The sequence below is a fragment of the Numida meleagris genome, chromosome 8 (assembly GCF_002078875.1).
Source record: "Numida meleagris isolate 19003 breed g44 Domestic line chromosome 8, NumMel1.0, whole genome shotgun sequence".
NCBI classification, from domain to species: Eukaryota; Metazoa; Chordata; class Aves; order Galliformes; family Numididae; genus Numida; species Numida meleagris.
In genome coordinates this window covers 17,289,422-17,311,178 of record NC_034416.1, presented here as the reverse complement: position 1 = coordinate 17,311,178, position 21,757 = coordinate 17,289,422, and the positions used below count along the sequence as shown (strand labels likewise).

General features: G+C 42.0%; 1 protein-coding gene across 14 annotated transcripts in view; it reads right to left on the bottom strand.

Moving 5' to 3' along the window:
• IL1RAPL2 (interleukin 1 receptor accessory protein like 2) overlaps positions 1 to 21,757 on the bottom strand; it is a 408,604-nt gene that overhangs the window by 4,777 nt on the left and 382,070 nt on the right. For all 14 annotated transcript variants that reach the window (XM_021406506.1, XM_021406508.1, XM_021406511.1 and 11 more), the window contains 4 exons: positions 18,984 to 19,113; positions 17,438 to 17,583; positions 11,536 to 11,679; positions 7,273 to 7,443 (listed from right to left, as the gene is read on the bottom strand). In XM_021406506.1, the coding sequence (XP_021262181.1) occupies positions 7,273 to 7,443; positions 11,536 to 11,679; positions 17,438 to 17,583; positions 18,984 to 19,113 (591 nt within the window). The remainder of the gene's footprint in view (positions 1 to 7,272; positions 7,444 to 11,535; positions 11,680 to 17,437; positions 17,584 to 18,983; positions 19,114 to 21,757) is intronic.

The following is a 21,757-nucleotide window of genomic DNA, read 5'->3' as shown; positions in this document are numbered from 1 at the left end:
TTCATTTTCTTCCTTTCTTTCTGCTCCCAAAAAGAAAGAATTTAGGTGGGAAGCTTCATCATTAGAGGTTGAATCTGCAAGATACAGTAAAACAACAAACTATCATGCATCTTTCCTGAGACATATTCACCCCTCCTCCAAACAACTCAGAACACTGCTATGTACAAGACAGTTTTCTGCAGGACACAATACCATTCAGTACCACACATCCAGGTTAGAGCTAAGCACAGCCATGCATATCCTCTATGCATCCAATTAAAAAAAAAAGGCACTTCCCTTTCATATCTTCAAATATCCAGCAGCAATAATTTCAATAGAAACAATCTCTCCACTATTTATTTTATCATTTTAATCAAAAACTCACCAGACTTTGCTGTAGTTGTAGAGGAAATTAGGTGGGAAGATGACAGGAAAAATTCCCTATTTTCACTGGTGGACACTTCTCCCCTCTGTGCCTCTCCCCTGCTTTAGTATGCCCGGATTACTCGATGGACATTGCAACAATTTAGAGCTCTTTCTACAGGCAACTGAATAGAAACCTTCACAAATGGCCACAAGGTGCTCCTGCTAATTCAAAGTTGCAGCTGGTTCAATGACAGACACAGGGAATTTACAGGGGTCTGCTGGGGCACTGAAGATGAAATACACTATATTACAGAGAAATGGAAACCCAAATGAAAGATAAACGCATTTTTCCAGCCATCTGGCCCAGAAGCACTGTATACTCTCAGTAACTTCAGCCTGGGACTACTACTTAAGTCAAGTGACAGCTTCTCTGGAGCATGTGGTTCCACTGGGCAAACTCTACGGCATTTCCAACATGTACATCAAACATTTCTGCAAGGAAAAGCAAAGAAGGGCGGATTCCTGTCTTACTCAGGCCTGTGGAAATTCACACTTTATTCTATTTAGTGGGACAAGACCGACTGTATAAATCGTGGAGTTGCTAAGTCATCCTTCACTTCCAGATTAGAGACTGCTCAAAAAATTGTAGGTTGGGCTATACTGCAACGTGGGACAAAGAAAGAGAGTTGGTTCTGTCCTTCTGGTGAGCTAAAAAGTAATTGTTAGGCAATGGCTCTTTCACTTTGACGAAAAAATTAAACAAGGACTTCAGGATTCACATCACCTACCATCATCAAGACTCTAGAAAAACGTATTTCCAGCAGGTAAATAACATCTCATCTCATTAAGACCTTGTTTTTGTCAAAGGAAGAGTCCACTTCAATGACATTTCATTGTGAGGGGAGAAGAAAAATCTTCAAAAAATCAGTATGAAATAATTTGCTTTTGTTTCCACAAATTATATTTTATCATAAATTGTAATGTAAAGATAAAACAGCAGAATTAGAATTAACCCACTTGATGTTAATGAAGAACATTTAAATCATTTTAACCTTTTTTTTTATCTCTCCTTTCCTTGAAATACTGTTTTGCAATATTTGACAAAAACAGTTTTCAAAATGTTAGCATTTCTCACAGGTCAAAAAAACTTGCACTTTGGGTAGCTGCATCAGTAACTTACTTGCATGTGTGATCTCCAAGGAAGTATGAACAGGAAGAAGTTTCACACCCATGAACAATCATGTTTTTTTGCATGATTACCCTCATCAAAGAAGACAGACAACCTGACAGCAAATATATATACACTACACACTCGACATGTAGTGATGCTGAACTGTAGTTTAGAGCACTGAAGCCCAAGATATGCGTCCTATTTGCAAGAATGTAATTATGCATAATTGCCTACTGAATCTTGAATGAGCTACACTAACCACAGGCTGAAAGTAAACCCAGACGACCAAATATGCAAACAGTCCAAGATCAAGAAAACTAATGAACACCATGGACACAGAGTTGCTTACACAAAGAAAAGTCTGATTAACTAGACTCAGATGATCTTCAGAATTAGTTGAGAGAGAGAGAGAGAAAGAAAAACAGCAATTATGTCAAGTCTTATGTATATTTTTAACAAGGGTAGTCTGCAGCACCACAAAGACCAAAGAGCATGCACCATCAATTATACTGGCTGGTTACTTATAGAAGAATAATTTGGTCCTAGCTTCCTAACTGAATATTTCCCAAACCCTAACTTGGGTTACTTTATTACAGTAAAAATAATTACGTCTTGCTTTTCCTATTTCTTAAACCGTTTGTTGTTTATGTTAGCCCTGTCCAGAGCAGCAATGCAATTGGGACTGCTGAAACACAGATCAGAGTGACAGCGCTACCCCAGAGAGAGCATAACCCCATATAAGCTAAGGGACAGGTGATGAGTACAATGGAAAGAAACAAGTAACACAGATCAGCTTGACACAAAACCCTCTCAGTGCTAAGGATGAAGAAAAGTAAATGGCTCTGGAGATGTCTCCTTGCAGACTGAGGTGTTCGAAGTTCGTTATTTTGATGACATTGGTATGGTGGTGGATGTTGGAATCAAAATTCTGGATGCTTAGAATCAAAAGTTTGCAGAATTACACAAGTTCGAAGTGGGATCTAGAGGTCTCCAGGTCAATCCTCTGTTCAAACCAGGAACAGATAAGATTGCTCAGGGCCTTTCTTGCTCACTAGAATTTTGAAGATCTCCAAGGATGGAGGTTACTTCTCCAGTGACTTTGGGTACTGTTCTGGTGTCTGATCACCCTCAAGGCAAGGAAAAATTTCCAAATATTCAACTGGAACTTTCACTGTTACAGCTTATCTCTTATTCAATAACTGTGCATCTCTGAGAAAAGTCTGGCTCCATCTTCTCTGTGCTTTCCATCAGAAAGAGAACAAGAAGATTACCCCTTGGTTTTATCTTTGTTGGTCTTTTCTTCAGTAAATACAATTCTTTTGGCCTCTCCTCTTATGCTGTGTGCTCCAGCTTCCTGATCATCTTGGTGGCCTTCAGAAGTCCAGGGTGGCCAGTCTGTCTTGGCTGACTCTAAAGAGGGGTGGGGAGTTTGTTCGTATTTACTCCGCTTTTAACTGGCATTCCTCTGTATTTCATTTTTACATGCTTGTCATTAACTGTAAGATTCACATTGAGCAGACAGCGAGGGACTTGTGAAAGGAGTTTGTGGTGCTGAGCACTCTATTTCCATTCCACATAAATGGTGTAACATACCTAATGAACTCTCCTTGGGAACCCCAGGCACACTGTCCATGTGGGTTTTCTTCATCCAGGAATCTAGAAACCTGGAATTCACCAGGAAAAAAAGAAAAACCACAAAAAAACCAACCAACAAAACAAAACCCAAACCAAACAAAGTAGAAATTCAGCACAGATGGGCAGACAAAACTACAAAATACGAGAAATGCAATATTGACTGATGGGTGCTTTTTATCACATGCCTTAGGTGCTCTCCTGTTGTGCTGCCAACATCTCATTTTCCAGTAAAAGCAAAGATTTTTATTCCATACCATCAGTGCCTGATCTCTATAACCCTGGGCTGAGCTGGAGCGAATTGCTCGTGTGTTTTCAATCCTGCCAACATCAAATATAAGTATGCTTAGAAAACAACTAGATGATGCTCTAATAGATTTGTATTGCTGGTATTAAAAATATAGACTGACAGTCCTGGCCTCTTCACTTTCTGAGTTTAAAATAATTTGTAGAAACTATGGGAGAAAAATATCTTTCTCTGTTGTAGACCCCGTTTTAGACGAGCCAAGCGCAAATACATCATTCTCTTTGTAGAAACATCATCCTTAGTGAGACAGAAAATGGCTCAGGTAAAAACTTAAGTATTTCAGTTTTTTCCCTTCAACAATTCAGGCTCCTCAGGTCTTTGAATTAAAAAGCTCACAGGGTTCAAGAGTCTGCTTGACTGTGAGAAAGGGTTTGTGAAAAAAAGCCCTGAAAACGAATAGGGTGGAAGAAATGATAACAGCTACGAAATTCAGTAACAACTGCAACTGTTTCTTAGTGATCACAGTGCTCTTATGCAGGCTAACACAAACAGTTATGCCTTAGGTGCCTAAGCACAAAGCTATATGCGCTGTCAGCTTTGAGGGAACGAAGAATGCTCTCTGCTAAGACCAAAGAAAACTCTTTAAGAAAGGAGAGCTGCAATGAATGTCAGACTTGGTCTTGCTGCTTACACAGCACACTGCATCAATGTCTCGTTGCCCTGTTGCCTCTCCTCCAGACTTCATGGCCATGCAGGTTTCTGCACAAACCAGAGGGGAGTGGTGGCTGTTTGAGCCCTGCTTCCACCTCACCAGTTCAGGAGCTGGATTCTTTCTTGTTGCTCTCAAACAACACCAAGAGTGACTTTAAAAGTCCGGGCTGGCCATTGGAAGGTGGGCAACACCGAGGCCCTCAGTGCCCTTCCCAGTAGTTCTACTGATAGGACAAAACTGCTCTGCACAAATAGCAATTGTATTCCAGCTTTGTAGGACACAGAAACTAATGCCTACTGCAAATGTGGTGCATTTCCAAGAGTGAAGAGGTGGCCTTGGCCTCCACAGCCATCATCTTTGTCCTTGGGTTGGCAACATCTGCTCCATATGCACCTTGAAACAGCCAGTCCTCAGCACCGAGCCAAAGCGCCGAGCTGGGCTATGCAGTGGGGACACTGCCAGGGTCTCCCTTCAGCAGAGGAGCTCTCTGCTGCGCGAGCAAGCCCCTGCTCAGGCACATCCAGATCTGATCTCTCCCTCATCTGCAGACGGACACGCAGAGCCTGTCGTGGCTTTTCCCCAGAGGTTAGAGATGAACCAGCTGGCAAAAACATCATCAAGCCTGTCCCCGAATTTTTCTGAAGTCAGCTTTTCAGTTTGTTCAGGGAAGTGTCCAAGAAAGATAAATGAAATACTATTTAACAAATCTATTTTTTGCTTGCTCTCAAATCCAAATAGCAGCTGCATGTATTGCTTCATGCCAGGAAGCGAGCCCAATAATGCACACCCTCCTGTGGCAGCACCTTAACACTGCAGAGATTATACAAAATAACCAGTCTTATAAAACACATCTGATTTGCTGGAATCACACAGTTAAGTATTCAAAAAGATACCGAAGGAAGTATCAAGACAGAGACTGGGAAAACATAACATCACACAAAGTCATTCACACTAAAAGACAAGAAAATGCAATGCATGTGAGAAGAAATATTTCCTAAAATTGAAAAAGGTAACTATGATCAAAACCTCATTCTATACAAACCTGCCCTGAAGCACCACATATTTTGTCACATCTGAATATGTTATGTTTACCTCTGAAATTTCTGGTAGGTCAGTGCCATCCTATGATGCCCAATCTCTTCACTATGTACTCCAAGCCCGTGTAAGACTGGTGAGCATTGTGCAGAACACAGAAACAGCCATGTTCCACTTCTCCCATGCAGACACACAGCTTACAAATACCCGAGTCCGACTCTTCCATCCTTCCCCATCACCTCTCAAAATAAAATGTTATCCCCAGCTCTTTTTCAAAGCCAAGGCATGCAAATCACACTCATTTCAGATCCACATTTTATTCTGCATTGCCATTATGTCTGATTAAGCACTCTTGAAGCTTCGTCTGCTGGAATCAGGCCCTTTCATAACACTGGAGAAGTGAGTTTGAGAGGAAAAAAGAAGTATTAAGTCTGTGAATGCTCATAAATGAGAATTGACATTTTCAGGTATCTTACATTTTCAGGAGAGTTTTAATGAAGAACCAAAGTGATGACAAGTATTTGCTGAGTGTCTGGCTGACAAAAATAGACAAAAATACAATATCCTGCTGGATAGTGTGGCAATTGGAAAGAAAAATCTCATTTCAGACGAATCTGTTCTTCAGTATAGTTATCACTGAAAGGCCAGATTTAAACTCCTTAATTCAGTTGTATAATTACAATGTATAACTCTGCTATATTGCTGGATTTGAAACAACTATTATCTATAGTTCTGTGATTTTTAACACAAAAAGATATATTTTCCTTAATTATCTAATAATTCAGTACCACTTGCTTGGGGTGCCTTAAATAAAAAGGCTACATTCCTTATAACTTGTCTTTTGTTTCAGGGGACTAACGGAGTAAAACTCATACTTTGCAGGGTGCGACTTCCCTCACAGAGTAAAAGGAACAGAGGAAGCAGCTCTAGCCTAGGAGCTGCAAAAGCACATGGTCAGGTCAAGGCCCTGCAGGGACTTTGCGTGACCGCAGACTAGGCTCTGACTTCTCTCTCCCAGTGGGACTGGAGTCAGAACTCTGTTTCCAGCTCCCTCAAACAGAGAAGAAATAGGCTCCAACTTCTAGGGCAGGCACTGGGGTTTGGCAGCAGTTTCAAGTCTTTGGCAGGCAGGCTGCTAACACAGCCATGTTCTAGCTGTTTCATGTTTGGGGACATCTGCTCCTGCACTGCCACTGCTTTGTTCTCTTGTTCCTATTTCCTATCCATTAGTATATACAGAGAGAAGAACATACTCTCTTTTAAATTTTTCATTGTAATGATTTGCAGACAGAATTAGTAAAAACAATAAAATAATAAAGAGGGAGTATATCTTTCAGATGGGTAGTATTTCAAATAGATACTAAAGCAAACCTACTGTGCATTCATCAACAGGGTGCATATAACTCACGGTCTTTTGATTTATCCGAAAATGAATCAGGAAGATGAGATGCTATAAACACAGCTAAGAAGGCATTAACTGTTGGTACAGACATCCAAAGATGCTGCTGAACGTTCACACACAGCAGCGAAACTGATTTGAAATGGAAAACTGTATTGCACTGTCAGAGTGGAAGATGACATCAGGTCACAGGACTGTACGCAGTTGTCTAAAGAATCACTACTACTTACACAATAACAATTCTGCTCAGAAATGCAACATTTGGTTGAAACTCTAATGAAAAACTGCATGTGTGCCTTTAAAAGGAAAATGAATGCGGCTATTTATGAGACTTCAAAGTAAGGAAAAAAAGACAGACAAAAAAGAAGTTACTGCAAAAAAAATCCATTTTCAATGATTAAACAGAGACTACAAAATCTTTTTGGGGAGTTGCATTTTTAGCTGCGTCTGACAGAAATTTTAGATTACAGTATTGCTTGCAGCACTGCAGCTTCCTCTGTAGAAAGGTCTGGCTTCTGCCTCCACTGAAATCAACAGCAGCTCCCTCTGGTTTCAGTGGTGCATGAACAGACTCTAACCTAGAGCTCAAATCAGGAGCAGTGAGGAAACTTACCCACTACTTACAACCACTTCACAAAGAGAAGTTTTCCATATCAAGTACTCATTGCACAGACCAGGCCTTCGCAATGCATCAGAAATTAAATTAAATCTTAAAGGTCAGAAATACTTACTTCCACTAGGGATCAGGTCCCTATCTGGAATGAAGAGCTTATATCCATAGTGCTTTTCTAGAACATCTGGCAGAATTTCAAGCGCAAACTGCTCCTCTTCGTTATGATCACAATCCAGTGCATCAGGATCCACTTTGGTGTATGAAAGATACGCATCATATTCCTTGTTGTCTGCAAGGAAACAAGCTCACGTTCAGCCTGCTGCTTGCAAGAGCACTGTAACAAGCACACGGCAATTCTGGAAAATTGCGTTATTCCTATAAATGATCATAGAATATCCCGAGTTGAAAGGGACCCAGAGTGATCACCAAATCCAGCCCCTGGCCCCACACAGCACCACCCAAACCCAAACCCAATGTCTGAGAGCAGTGTCCCAACACTCCCTGAGCTCTGGCAGCTCGAGGCCGTGCCCATTGCCCTGGGAGCTGCTCCATTTCCACAGCCCTCTGGTGCAGACCCTTTCCCTAACCCCAGCTGCCCCTCCCCTAACACAGCTCCATGCTGTTCGCTCGAGCCCTGTCACTGTCACAGAGAGCAGAGCTCAGCGCTGCCCTCCGCTCCCTGTGAGGAGCTGCAGCCGCCATGAGGCCTCTGCTCAGCCTGCTCTGCTCTGGGCGAGCAAACCCAGAGGCCTCAGCTCCTCCTCGCACCTCTTGCCCTCCAGAGCCTTCCCTATTATTCTTCACAGCCCACCTCTGGACAGTCTCTAACAGTTGTATGTCCATCTTATGTTGTAGCACCCAAACCTGCATGGAAATCTCGCTTTTAACTCCTAAGTGCTACGATTATGGGAAAGTTCTGAGCTCTCACTCAAGGGAGAACTTTATTCCACAAGTAAATGTAAGAAATACATGACTTAAATGAATACTGACTATACAGAAAACAGTGTCAAACACTAACAGCCTAAAGCTTTCTTTCAGATTCTTTTCCCCTGTTTTTAAAGCTAATATAATTTTAGAGGTCACTTGACCCAGGATGTTTTACATACATGGGGCTCACAATATCAGAACTGGGAATAACTCCAGGAGCAAGAGTGGAGCAGGAAGGGACCACTCCTGCACTGCGGCACCTGCAGCTCTGGGGTGCAGGGAAAGCCTTGGTGCTTCATTAAAAGGCAGAGGTAGGCAGTGGGTGACAGAAGGAACCCCAGGCAATGCCCTGCAAGCATAGCAAGGCTGTGACACAAAGGGATGGCTAGAAGGGGAAACATAATTCCTTCCTCCTGCAGAGCACTGGGGCTACTCTCCAGCTCTCTGCATCTGACACGCACAGCTGAAAGCATGGCCAAGTGTGCCAAGAACAGAAGTGGCACCACTATCGAGCCCCTGGGATCCGTGCTGTGATCAGACTGCCTTAGCGACATTTGCCTTTGTTATTCCTTGCAGTAATGGAAAACAATGGATTGAAAAAAGCAACCTTGAGCAACTCAGTCTCAGGGGAAGAGCACAACTGCCATTACTTACAGAAAATGGAAAATCAAATTGTTAATGTTGTGAGAACATAACTGCACGAATGGAGGACTGCTGAGCACCAATCATCTGTAAAGAATTGTGCACACGAAAGATAATGAGAGCAGTTAAAACTCATCAATATTTTCCAATAAAAAGAAAAAATAGCCAATTGTAACACAAAGCATCTGATGACCTTAAAATGATGGTTCTCTCTTATAATTGTTGACACAAAGCCAGACTCACGAGGGTCAGCGCTACAGATGAAGCATGTGAATAACCGTATGCCTGTAAAAGGCAATTTGCCTCGTGCCAGCGTAGCTGTATGGGAGGAGGTCCACCCGGCTTGCTGATATTTCTCTAAAATCAACAGTTTACAAAAATAGTAATTATTGAAGGAAAGATGACAGAAGATCAAACAGCAAACAAATAAAGGCCAGTCAGCTTTGCAGGCCTGTCCAAAAGGTGCTATCCTGTCCATAATGAAAGCTGCTGAAAGCTTCTAAGAGAAGCCAGCCACCAGGAGATCCGGGCAGCAAACATCCCTGAAAACATCTGAAAGCTCTGCAAGGCAGCAAAGCAAACCCCAGAGCACTGATGTGCCTGGTTACAAAGCAGCATGGAAGCCGTGCACTCAGACAGGAAGGCATGGACTGGGAATGGTGTGCACGCAGTCCCTGAGCTGGGTCCTGCTCCTTCCAGCTGCACAGGAGCGCTCTCTCCAGTCTCCTCTATTCACAATGCAAACAAGCCAGAGGAGTTCCCCTGGGCCTCCTGCGAGCCCATATGCTTGTGTTATATCTCTGCAGCCTCAGCTCCCTCTTCACAAGCCTCACATACACAGGATGCTCGCAGAAGGACCTATGCTGGCCCACTGCTTGCTCTCCGTGTTTTGGAAGCAGTGTTGTTGGAGCTCTTTTCTAAATGGCTTCCTTTAATCTTCACTATTGCCAGAATGTTTTGTCAAAAAACAAAGCTATGTACAACACAGGAAGTAAATGCATCCAGCATAGCTTACATGGCTATTTTAAGAAACAGGATAAAGCAAATCTGTTAAGTTCTATATCTTTTGTTTTAAAGAAATACACATATAAATGGGATATGGTCCTGCAATTGCACCTATACAGCTGATCCCTCACAGGATCTCTGCCAGCTTACTCTGTAGTGAAAAGAAGTCAAAAGAAACACACTTATACATGCTTTGACTTCAGTAGCATTCTGCCTCCATCTTTCATACTGCAGGATCAGAATGAGACACAAGGCTGCAATAGTTTTAAAATGAGGTACTGGAAAAGCAAGAGATTGATCTCAGAACTCACATGCACATAGAATCCTCTAAGCATCAGCAGATTGCTCTAAACAACTAGAAAATACTAATGTTTCATAAATTAAAAAGTAACAGAACAAAAAAAGCTACATGAATAAAAATGTTGCACCTTCACATTGAACAAAAGGGACCAACTGGAATGAAAGCATTCTGGAGGAAAGTTACTGCTCTGGGTCATTCTTGGTTGATGTCAGCAAGGAAATCATGTTGGTGTAGTCCCAAGGTATTAGATGCAACTTACCTCTAAAGCCATATAATCCTACTCTTCACTTTCTCCTCTGTATCAATATAAATATTGCCCAGTATTGTATAATATGAAAAAAAACTCAACAATTTCAGGTTTTTCCACTCACATAAAGATTAAGAAAGGAAGTTTCCTGACCTCTGTTCTGGCTATTCATCATTCCACATTCTATAATCCCTTGGATGTCATCCACCCATCCTCCAATACTCCTATGGATTTCATTGTAGCCAAACTTTTTCACGCCTTATCTACTCAGTGCTTAACAGAAAACTTCATTATTTTCATAGTGGTGATGCTAGCTGCAGAAAGCAACAGGCCTGTGCAAATGCACATTGTTTTTGCACAATGGGGGTAATGTGATCCCTGCTCCTTTTTCAAGTATGTTATTGTTTCTGAAGATACCATTCCAGACTGCCTACGTGACTTGTAGGCATTGCAGTAGGCTACGAGAACCAGCTTTCCTTGATTACTATACCTGAGATCTTTAGCAGATACTATTTTAAATACATAATTAATCTACAATCAATGTGCATATTATAAACACGAAGAATACGCTGATATGATTTAAAGCACATGCACTGAATTCACCAATGCTTATTCAAGCTGCATGGAAACAGGGAATGTTCTATATTCAGAGGAATTAAAGCTTCAATTCAAAAAACAGCTTTAGCTTTAGGCATTAAACAAACCGTAAGCCCACTGAAGGGGGGAAGCACTACAAAACACCCTATGCTATTCTTAAACATACTCTCCAGGCAAGCTGTGTATTTCCATTAAGTTTCAGTTTCTCAGTTAACTGAGGTAGCTAGTTAACCTCAATAAGTTGACTCTCAGCAGTTCCTAGAGTTTGTTAATAGGCTGACAACAATTTAAGAGAAGTGTTTAGTGGACGATATCTGGTGATTACTGTCAACATACAGTATGGATCTCAAAAGAAGAGATGCTGGGTATACGTGGCACTGGGACATGCAAACGCAGTTTTCCTGAGCGATCAGTTCAAAAATGACATTCAGATCTCTCTAATATACTCCTGAAGAATTCTTCCTATTCCTCTTTTCTTACGGAATGGACCAGTGACACTTCAGTGAACAGACTCATTGATTTAAGCAGGCTTAGCGAGAAAGTCTTAGAGATTTACACTGTTGGGTGCTGAGTAGTTTGAACTTAAACTAGAAATTTCACCACCTTGGACCTCTGAAATATTTCCATTGTATATATTACAAGTCTCCTGAGCAACTGCTTACCGTCTGCTGCTTCGTCTCCTCCAAAGTTCTGTCTGTAGAACAGCATTAACTCTATGTTGTAGCACTTATAGATGGTCACAAGCAAAATAAGCAGAAGAAGGATGGCTCCCAATCCTCCAGCAAGCTCTATTTTGTAGATCAAATCTAAAATTAGCAAGGAAAGACAGAAAGGTTATGATCTTTCCAAGCTCTAATTGCTGTAATCCACTGTACAATTCCGCATGGAATTGCACAACTTCCTGTTATAGTCACTGTAACGTCAAGGATGTCTTATTTTTGTTCATAACCTATTATTTAACTTTAACCATTCTACTGTCCGTCTGAAATTGCCAGACAGAATGCATTTGAGGCTATAATGATAATTCTAGAAGGGAATTAGTGATTTTACACCGAGGATTAATCAACCTTTAATGAGCTTGTTGAGTTTGAAACTTCAATTGTGTTAGAGAGCATCAGACAGCACGTGAGAATAGGTTTACTAGGCAAGTTGAACCCCATTTGGGACCCCAGCTCTCCAAATAACATTAAACTTTAATTATAAACTTATGGAGCCAGTGGATGAGCTGATGTACACTGCTAAGCCAGGACTTCAGCTGAGTCACCCGTAGATGAATTCAGCATCCAGAATGCCCAAAATAATATGAGAAGCTGAAAGCACACATCAGGCTGCTAAGAGCCACTTTGTTTGAGTTGTGACAGCTACTAACAGAGTTCTCACATGATTGCTTAGTACACATTATACTGTAATGGAAGCTAGTGCTAGCTCAAATTTCCTATTGGGATACTTTTGTTTGGAAACATCACAAGTAGGCTATCTCAAAGTACTTCACAAATTCATTCAAACACAATTATCCATCTTTTACAGCTGAGGAAACAGGCATGGAAAAGTGAAGCAACATGTCCAATGTCATTTAGCAAACCAATGCCAGACGAGATAAAAAACCTTGGACAGCACTCCAGTGCTTTACCTGACATAAGATGCTATCTTTAACAGTAACATTCCTTATCCCAAAATATCCTCAGAACGCAATACTGCTCATACCACCTCTTGGCATATTGCATCACCATAAAAGACAAAAGACAGCAATTCGACAATAGCTACCCCAACAATCTATCTCAGTTTAGGTAAGATGACATGAAGATAAGTTGTGATAAATACAATACAAAGATACGCTGCTATAAATACAATATGAAGATCCTGCAATGCAGGAGAGAAAAAGGTTTTGTGATCTTTAAGCTTCTAAAACATAGTTCAGAAGAAATTACTGGTACGTCATTTGTGTCATTTTCAAGATAAAAAGCAATTAGTTGTGTATCTTTTGGGGTTAGTCTTGCCTTACCATGCCTTGTATTTCAATAATTAACATCAGATGACAAGTTATTCCCAGCCTGCAGTATCTCTGATGTTTGGTGAGAAGTCCTGAACTAATAGATGGGAGAAGCCTATTATAATAGCTGTTTAATCTCTCTGAGAACAGGGAATTTGTGGGACTTTTATTATGCTGCAAGATAAAGTTGGCATATGCTCTGGGGATAAATCTGCTCAAATGGAGAAAAGAGTTGGTTAAAATTACTTTTCAGTGGAAATTATTTTTTTTTCTTGTTGTACTGCAACTTTTTACCAGGAAGTTGGGATGATGGCAAAACTGCCAGCTTGGAAGGAGAGAAAATGCTGAAGGCCATTCAGTTCTGATAACTGAAGTTGATGTATGCTACTTGCAGAATAAGGTCCCCAAATGGAGCCTGCTGTACTCTCTGATCCATGCTGCAGCTGTACTCCAATTATTGGACAATGAATGCCTGTAGGTAAGCACTTGACAAATCCCTCAGCACCTTATGCTGCAGAGTGTCAGATTCTTTTTGGTTTTACGTGCTTGCTTCAACACCATTTGAAGCAGTTGCACGGTATAGAACTGAATAAACAGCCCATCCATGGCAGTGGCCTGCCCACACCACCAGCAAAGCCAGGTTTGTTTGCCATGCTGTTTCCTGAAGATCACATGCAGCAAAGACTTGCGTACACGCGCCAGAGCAAGGGTGGGATACTGAGCAAAAACACAAGCTGCAGCTCAAAAGGCTCAATCAACCTGCTTCTGCATCTCCTTTCTCTCTCCTAGTCTCCAAACTTACCTTTTAGTCTCCTTATCAGCATTCCAGTGCGGAGGTAATGGAGGAAACCCCCAAGTGCTCCATTTTCTTGCCTACTCCAGCTCTTACTCTCTGCCCCTGATTAATGCTTTATCCCTCAAGTGGTCCTCACTGAGATTGATGGGAAAGGCAATTGAGTAAACACAATACTAGGAAAGTAGTAGAAGTTGGACTTTTGCTCTAACAGTGACTGAAACTTAGTATATAATAATATTCAGACAGGTTCTAATGTAAAACAATATGGAAAGACTCAACTACAGCCTATCACGCAGAGGATTATGATCTTTAAAATCGCAGTAGTCTCATAAACACCCCATGAGTGGCTTGAGCCCAAGACACTTCAGAAGGTCCTTCATCATTTAATACTACATCAGTATAAAAAAAACACTCATTTGTTTCCTGTATGTCTTGAACACGGGCAGTCTCCTTGAAAATAAAAGCCAAGCCAACGCAGCTGTAATACTTACTTTTATCTAAATTCACTGCGTCTTTCACTAGGAGTGCTGCTTGATTTTATTCCGTATGTCCTGATAACTTACTCTCTTTCCAGGACAGTTGTTCTATAGTGCATTGAGACTTCAATTAGGAAAACACTGGATGGTTTTCAAATTAATCTGAAGGGAAACCGAAGCTACTTCCACATCTAAGGATTAAGTGAATGTGCATTGTTATTCCAGGTAATTCAAGCACGGAGAAAAAAACACTAAAGCCAGTACTGCCTCAAATTTATGTTTGAACTACTTGAAAGTAAAGAACAATGTGGTCTCAAATTAAGTCAGTAAAGAAGAATGTGGTAACAGATGGTATTCAGGTCTCAGCAGCATGCCTGATTCTGCCTCTGCATTGTTAGGCTCGGGGTCTGAAGCTGGATTTGGTTCTGTTTCAGTCAAAAATGAAAATCCCAAGTGATGATACATGCTCTGAGGCTACCAGAACACTAATGCTGTGCAGAAGGCACTCCTGTATTCTGAGAAAGCATTTGCGAGGACTGTCCCACTAGTGTAGCAAAAGACTTCAACATTTGTACCTTAAATATTTGTGCAATTCCTTTTTCTTCCACAAAGAACTCTAGAAACTTAAACTAGAGCTCTAACTTGGCTCTGACTTCCTGGCTTTTATCCTTGTTATTAGTTTTTCTTCTTAATTTCAACCTTCCTAATTTAGCAGCACTCATGACCAGCGTCATCTTGGGTACACACCTGATGTGCTGCAGTCACTCCTCTGAACTGAGGGCAGATACAATCTGTAGCACTGTGGCAAGCTGGAAACAAAACCGAGCTACAAGCACGTCCTGTCAAACAGCGATAAGGCAGCCCTTAGCAGGCAGGACTTGGGAGGGAGGTGAGTTTCTCTGAAAGAGTGATCTGTGCTTCTCTCTTGTTGTTCCTAAGGGTTGTCCCCAGCTTCTGAAAAACTGCACCACATTATAATAGGAATCCGTGATCTTCTGACACACATACAGGGTACTGGTCAACAGCCTTCTACCAGCCCTGCCTTAATTCTTGTCACTGGTGAGTAATACTGTAGTATTTCCTAGTTTATGAATACTCTACAATCAAATCCAAACAGGAGAAAGCTAGGATAAGAAATATTATATCAAGCTGCAGAAGAGAAAAGTTTGGTCAAGTGTTAGTAAGAATTTAATAAAACCATGACAACAGGATAGATAGTCAAAGGACAAAGTGAAAATACTGTGGATATTTTAAATGACACTTTAATAGCTTGAAAACAAACTACTCAAAATGCCTGAGGGGAATATGAGCTCTCTACAGCCACAATTCAGATAGAAATGAAATAGCAGCTGAGAAGTGATCCTGTCCACCTCCAAATTTTGTATTCAGCACTGCATCTTCCATAATTTCAGCAGAGCTCTGAAATGTCTGCATTTTCTTGTTATAAATAAACCTAGCTTGTTATTCTAATCCATGCAACACAGCTGAACATTTAACAGTGTCAACAAAGATATCAGTTGTGTATTTATTAGGTTCAATGGATGAGAAGGTAGAATGCTTTTTGCACTAACAAGACTAATCCTTCATCACGATGACCAGTTTCCTTAATTAAAATTGTGACATCCTGCCAATTGAGATGTTGAATAAACATTTGTGTGTGTTCCACATCACAGCAGCAAGCCCTTGTTTTTCAGAGTAGTTTTGCAGCTTCTGTTATTTCTAGCCTCAGCACAGCCTATGAGAGGTTGTGGAGTCTGCCCAGAGAGGTTGTGGAGTCTCCTCCTCTGAAGATATTCAAAACCTGCCTGGATACTTTGCTATGTGACTGCTGGAGGGAACTGCTTTAGCACAGAGTTGGACTGGGAGAGCTCCAGAGGTCTCTTCCAACCCCTATGATCCTGTGATTCTACGTTATACTCTTCTTTCCGGGAGGGCATAAACTCTTGCATGAATAGGAAAGTGTTTAAGCAGAATTGATCCTATTTTGGCAGGACTCAGTAATGTACTTTCAGACATGTAACCTGTGGGACACAGGAAAGAATAGTAAAAATAGGACGTTGACCCCAAAATTTCCTCTCCCCATTAGCCCTTTTCTGAACCAATACCATGTCTCCCTCACAGCTGATTTTATACAGATTATCTGAGGGCATGAATTACTACCATGAAACACAGCACTTAGCATTCAGCACAGCTCTAGGTGAACCTACTGGCTAGGGTTGTCTTCCAGGACCAAGGCGCTGGTGGACCTGGTCTCAACCCCACCTAGAGATAACTTGGCTGGTCTTCCTGTTCAGTCACCTGGCTCCTAGTTCATTTGTCCCATGGTGGCCTCTAACCCTAGGCTTGGAGGTCAACCAGCAGCATGCTCAGGTACCAGTGGTGTATTTAAACCTTCTTGAAATGGGAATATCTGTGGGGACATCTCTGCAAGGGTGATGATGGAGAACACTATTTTTTTTTGACTGACACTAACATGCAACTTTTGCTTGCTCTCCCAACAGCTTTTGTTGAAAGACACTCTATCTTAAAGAGATCACAGACAAATGTCACCGTACTTACAATTAGAAGAGGTAATTGAACTAAGCAGGTAAGAATGTAATGAGATACTGTTACTGTTACCTTATGATAACAGCTTCTACAAACAGAAGAGCACAGTAGCACCTTTTAGTTTGGAGCATTAAAACTCAAAGGGTTCCTGTTCTGCTACAGACAAATTGTCAGTAGCAGTCCCAATTCTAGGCACAATCTCAAGAAAGGTAACACAAAGAAGCAATAATTCTCCATTGATCTATAGCTCCCACTGCAAAGTCTTCATTCCCCTTTGCAGTTACAAATCAAAACGCAGGGCAATGTTTTAAAGATTTCAATTTAAACACAGCTAGGAAGTGGAGAAGTATGAGAACACGTGGCCTTGCTGCTGAGATACCTATTCTAAGAAATGCACATTTTAGCTCTCTCTGTTAGCACACACACTCATCTCTGGTCTAGCCTGTTTACTCTGGGTCAGTTTCATGAGTTGTTCAGACCAAAACACATCCACTGATTTCTGTAGCGCTTTAGAGATGACTGTATCCCAGGCAAGTGCTGAATTCAGCTGTGAGGCCGATTCAATAGTGACTGAGAACAGTTGGTGATCTTTTTTCCCCACCAGTAGTAAACTGAAGCCATAACACAACTGTACTTGAGCTCTGGCAAGCACAGAGCTCAGTTTGGCTCGGGCAGGTCAGCAGGACCTCTGCTACTAGCTGACCCATGGCTGCTGAGGCAAGAGGGAGCGCAGCTAATAAAATTCATGGCATTACCTTTCTTGCGCAGAAGAATGCTGGCATGTTTCCGTCCATTTCTGTTTTCCACGTGACACGTGTAGTTAGCCAGATCTGCCTCCTCTACAGCATCAAAGATCAATGTCAACTCCACTTCTTTTTCTCCAAGATGTTCTCTGAGGAGTCTGAAAGGAAAGACGCAAGCTTCTTTTAACTAAATTAACTGGGGGGGGGGGGGTGATTCCCAGAAGAGCCATGATAGAAAATGTTCTAGCTTCCTCACAATTCTGGAGAAGAACTTGAAGGAGACTGGGGTGGCCTGGAAGACCACACAGGGGCAACATTCACAGCAATCCAACCCCTTTTGTCCCCTCGGGCCTGTGCTGAGGAGAAGCAAGTGTGGGAAGAGTGGCTGTGAGTCCAGCGGCTGCACGTGGCTTCTCTACTTCAGCTCCCCCAGCATTAATACACAAAAACCTGCTCTTCTTCTAAATGAAGGAATAATACTCAGTTTCCACAGAAGTAAAGATGTACGGCCAAGCAAATAGTAAGGCAGTATTTTAAAGGCTGTGTCCTGTGCTCCATTTTAATGCAGTCTTGAAAACCAACAGAAGGAGCTACGCTACTCTGTGGCATTTTCCTCATTTTTTTTGGTGTAGATCCAACCTGTAAAAGGGACAGTATCGGGAACAAGAGCTCTTTGCGCCACTGAGAAGACAGAGGGGACAAACAAAATCTCCACAAAGAGAAAAGGAAGTTGTAGCGAGTTTCAGGTCAGAGGTACAGTCTTTTCATGTCACTGTTCTAACGTGAACATGACAAATAATGCGACGTAAATACCAGTTTTTCCCGATGACGGCATAAGTCTAAAAATAAAATGCCCTTCCTCCCACAAAAGGTTTCTTATCAGTGACTGATCAGAAGGTGACTGGTCCTTTGAACAAGGAAGTGTAACATCATCTATAATTGGGCAGATGTATTTGATCCTGCTAGTGTTCTGCTGCAAAATACGGCAGAGGATAAACACAACACGCACAACGCCCTCACAGTCTGAAGCCTGTGAACTCAACCTTGCACACAGCTCTGCTGGCAGTCTAACATGGCCTTACAGATAAAACTATTTTATTTTCATTTAATTTAATTTAGTTTTATTCTGTTTACCTAAATGAAATCTTTTCTCCAGAGACAGGTGGAAGGCACAAGGGAAGACATGTAATTAACCAGAGCGCTGTTTGCGCTGGATGGAAATTGCTTCTCCTGGAGACGTTCACACTTTTCATTAATAGCAACAGACACCAAAATTCTCTATGACAAACCAAAGTTGTTTTGGGTTTTCAACAAGAGATGTTTCAGCTACTGTCAGGGAAACGTGGTGACAGATTTTCAGGCACCTAGGTAGCTACTATGTCTTAAAAATTTATCTGCTGGAGAGAGCACATCTCATGATGCCCTGCCTCCATGTCATTCATTAGTCTTTAGATAGAGAACTGTTTCCAATTCCAATTAAAAATGTGTTCTGAAAACAAACCACAAGCAGGCTTTTGGAAAATGCCACATTTCTAAAACGAAACATTCCAAGAAGTACCTGATTTCGCCTTCTCTAATGTGACCTTCTAATTCTTCTATGAATTTTTCCCCTTTCATCCAATAGATCATGGGGCCAGATTCTCCACTGAATCCAAAGAAAGCTTTGCAGGCCACGGTCAGCGGGTTGCCTGAGGACAAGAACAGAGATGTCAGACACATTGACACAGCTGCTATGGAGAGAATGACTGAGGAAACCCAGCACCTGATGAACCTCCCCGCCTAAAACTGGGGGGAAAAAGAGTGTATAACTGTAAAATGTACGAAAAATGTCAACGCGGCTTTGCAGCTAAGAGGAAATTGCTGTGAAAGGAAACTCTGAGGTTATGCTTCATTTCATTTTTCCCAGAAAGACACTACATGAGCAATGAGAGCATATGGAAATGGTGACAATGTAAGGAGTTGTCAGATAGGTTATTCAGGAAAAAAAAAAGGTGACTTTGTCAAAACTCTTGGAATTCCTATGGGGACTGGAGAGTGTGCCCTAAAAGGCAGGTACATCACCAAAGCTGCTTACTGTTGCCTACCCACCTGCAAAAAAAGGACAGTGATAATTTCTTCCTCACTTGTACAGAAATCAAACGTTAATGAAGTTCTGGTAAGCTGCTCAGAGGGCTTTAAAACATCCCCAAGTAATATGTGCCAGTAAGCACCAAAAACACTTGTATTACTGTCAACACGCTTTTGGCAAAGGACTGAACTTCAAAGCATCACTCAAGTAATACAGGAAAGAACTCTCAGCTCTTCAAAAACACTTTCAAAAGGAAGAAAATAAAACTTGGAAACTAATCAGTTTCCCTTTCTTTCCAAGAATTCAGCATTTACATGGCTTTCTGTCTTGCTATGGCTTTAGCTGTGCTAGCTAGTCAAAGACCGCAGTGCTTATGCCAGGACAGATGGCTGTCTGTCTGCAGAAGACAAAGGAAAAAAAACATAAGCCAGGAAATTCAAGAGAACCATCCTCATTCCTTAGTGTGCAAATACAGCTGCTGCTGCCCCCACTTTTTCTTTTTACCCAGCATAGGTAGTTAGGGTCACAAAAGCAGCTGTAGAGTCACCAACTTACATGGGAGCACAGGCTTCATCTCATGCCAATGGAGACTGCTGCTGAACCTTCCAGGACTTGATCAAACAGGATCAAACAGGGAAAGTCCAAGTAATGCATTTTAATGTAGTTAGAAGGAATGTTTTATCATGCTAGTCGTTCTTAGTGCCAGCAGGAGACTCTTCTGACACTTGAATAACAACAGGCCTACACTTCCCATAAAGGGCTACCCATCTGGAGCACATCACTTGGCTGAACGTGGGCTAATGGTCCCACACGATGGACTTTGTGTGCCTTAATCAGGGCCTCTTGTCTGCTTAGCAGTGATAACTGGCTGCGTGCATATCAGAGCATATCAGAGCTGTGTGTCTAAGCATCTTTGCCTAAACCCCTGCAGAGCTGTGCTAAGTCAACTCCTTGTATCTGCCTATCCATTACTCCAGTGCCCAATTAAAGACGTGTCAAAAGAGTCTGATTATTGAGGAAGAGCAGCATTCCCAGCCACTGAAAATCAGATGCCTTTAAATTGTTTCCAAGTCAAGAGCCAAAATTACAAGTCCATTTGAAACATTAGGATACGGCAAGAAAAGGTTTAAAGACTGTACTTGTGTCTGTGCTTCTCAAATACCAAAAGACAAAAATGGAAAGAAAATCAGAATGTTTATCCTGAAGACGTTTCACAGAATCTTTCATTATCCCGGCATTCACTCTGATCTCTGGTCCCACAGCTGGCCACCGAGCACATGCTGATGCTTACAGATTACACACAGCCAGCTCCAACATCCAGAACACGGGGAGGAGTGGATATCCACAGCGATCTGCACATCCCACGGCACCAACCATCATCTCAAGGAAGTTTTGGACTTCACCGGCGAGTGATGCCTCAGACGTTTCAAGGCCCAGCTCTCACTGTGCTGCAGGACAAGCTGGGAGCTGCCCGCCTTCTCCTGCTCCTAGCCCACTGCCCAGCACTGCTTCCCTGGCGGGAGGGGAGAGCTGGAGCCCCCAGCTGTGTCTCCCAGCATGCTCAATGCCAGGTGTGAGGTCTGGTGCCGCCTGCCTCCGAGGTGTGATAAGTGTCTATTTAAATACCACTTAGCAATTCCCAGCATGTGGCTGCTCAGTCCATGCTTGATTTTAATGGAAAAAGACAATTTTAGCAGAGTGAAAAAGAAAAAAAGGCCAGACGTGGCCTATCAGCATTGACAGTATATGCCCTTTACTTGGCACACTGTGATGGGCATGAAGTGTTACAGGCAAGATATATCACAGGGTGTGCTTCTTCTCAAACCAGCAGTTTTTTCACTTTAAAAAAAGCACCACAAAACCCCGAGGAAATGAAAATATTCCAAGGTGAACCTAAAACTTCTATACTTGCAGAGCAAATATCCTGAGGTAACACGTCTGTTCTGAAGAAAGAAAGTTTTCTATACAAATAGGAAAAATGACGAGAACAGCTGTTGGTACACAGCTCCCTAATAAGCAAACCCAATACGAAGGGTCAGGAGCTCTTCCTATGACAGCATCTGTGCTTGGAATGTGCCCAGGTAGATTTGTTTCCCAGCTCTGCTGCCAGGGAAAACAGAATAAATTGACACGGCCAGTGGCAACCTTCATTAGAGGGAACTAGTATGTTCAGCTCTGAGCCTGAGACTGGTCACACCTGAGCCGCCCTATCCCATCCCATCCCATCCCATCCCATCCCATCCCATCCCATCCCATCCCATCCC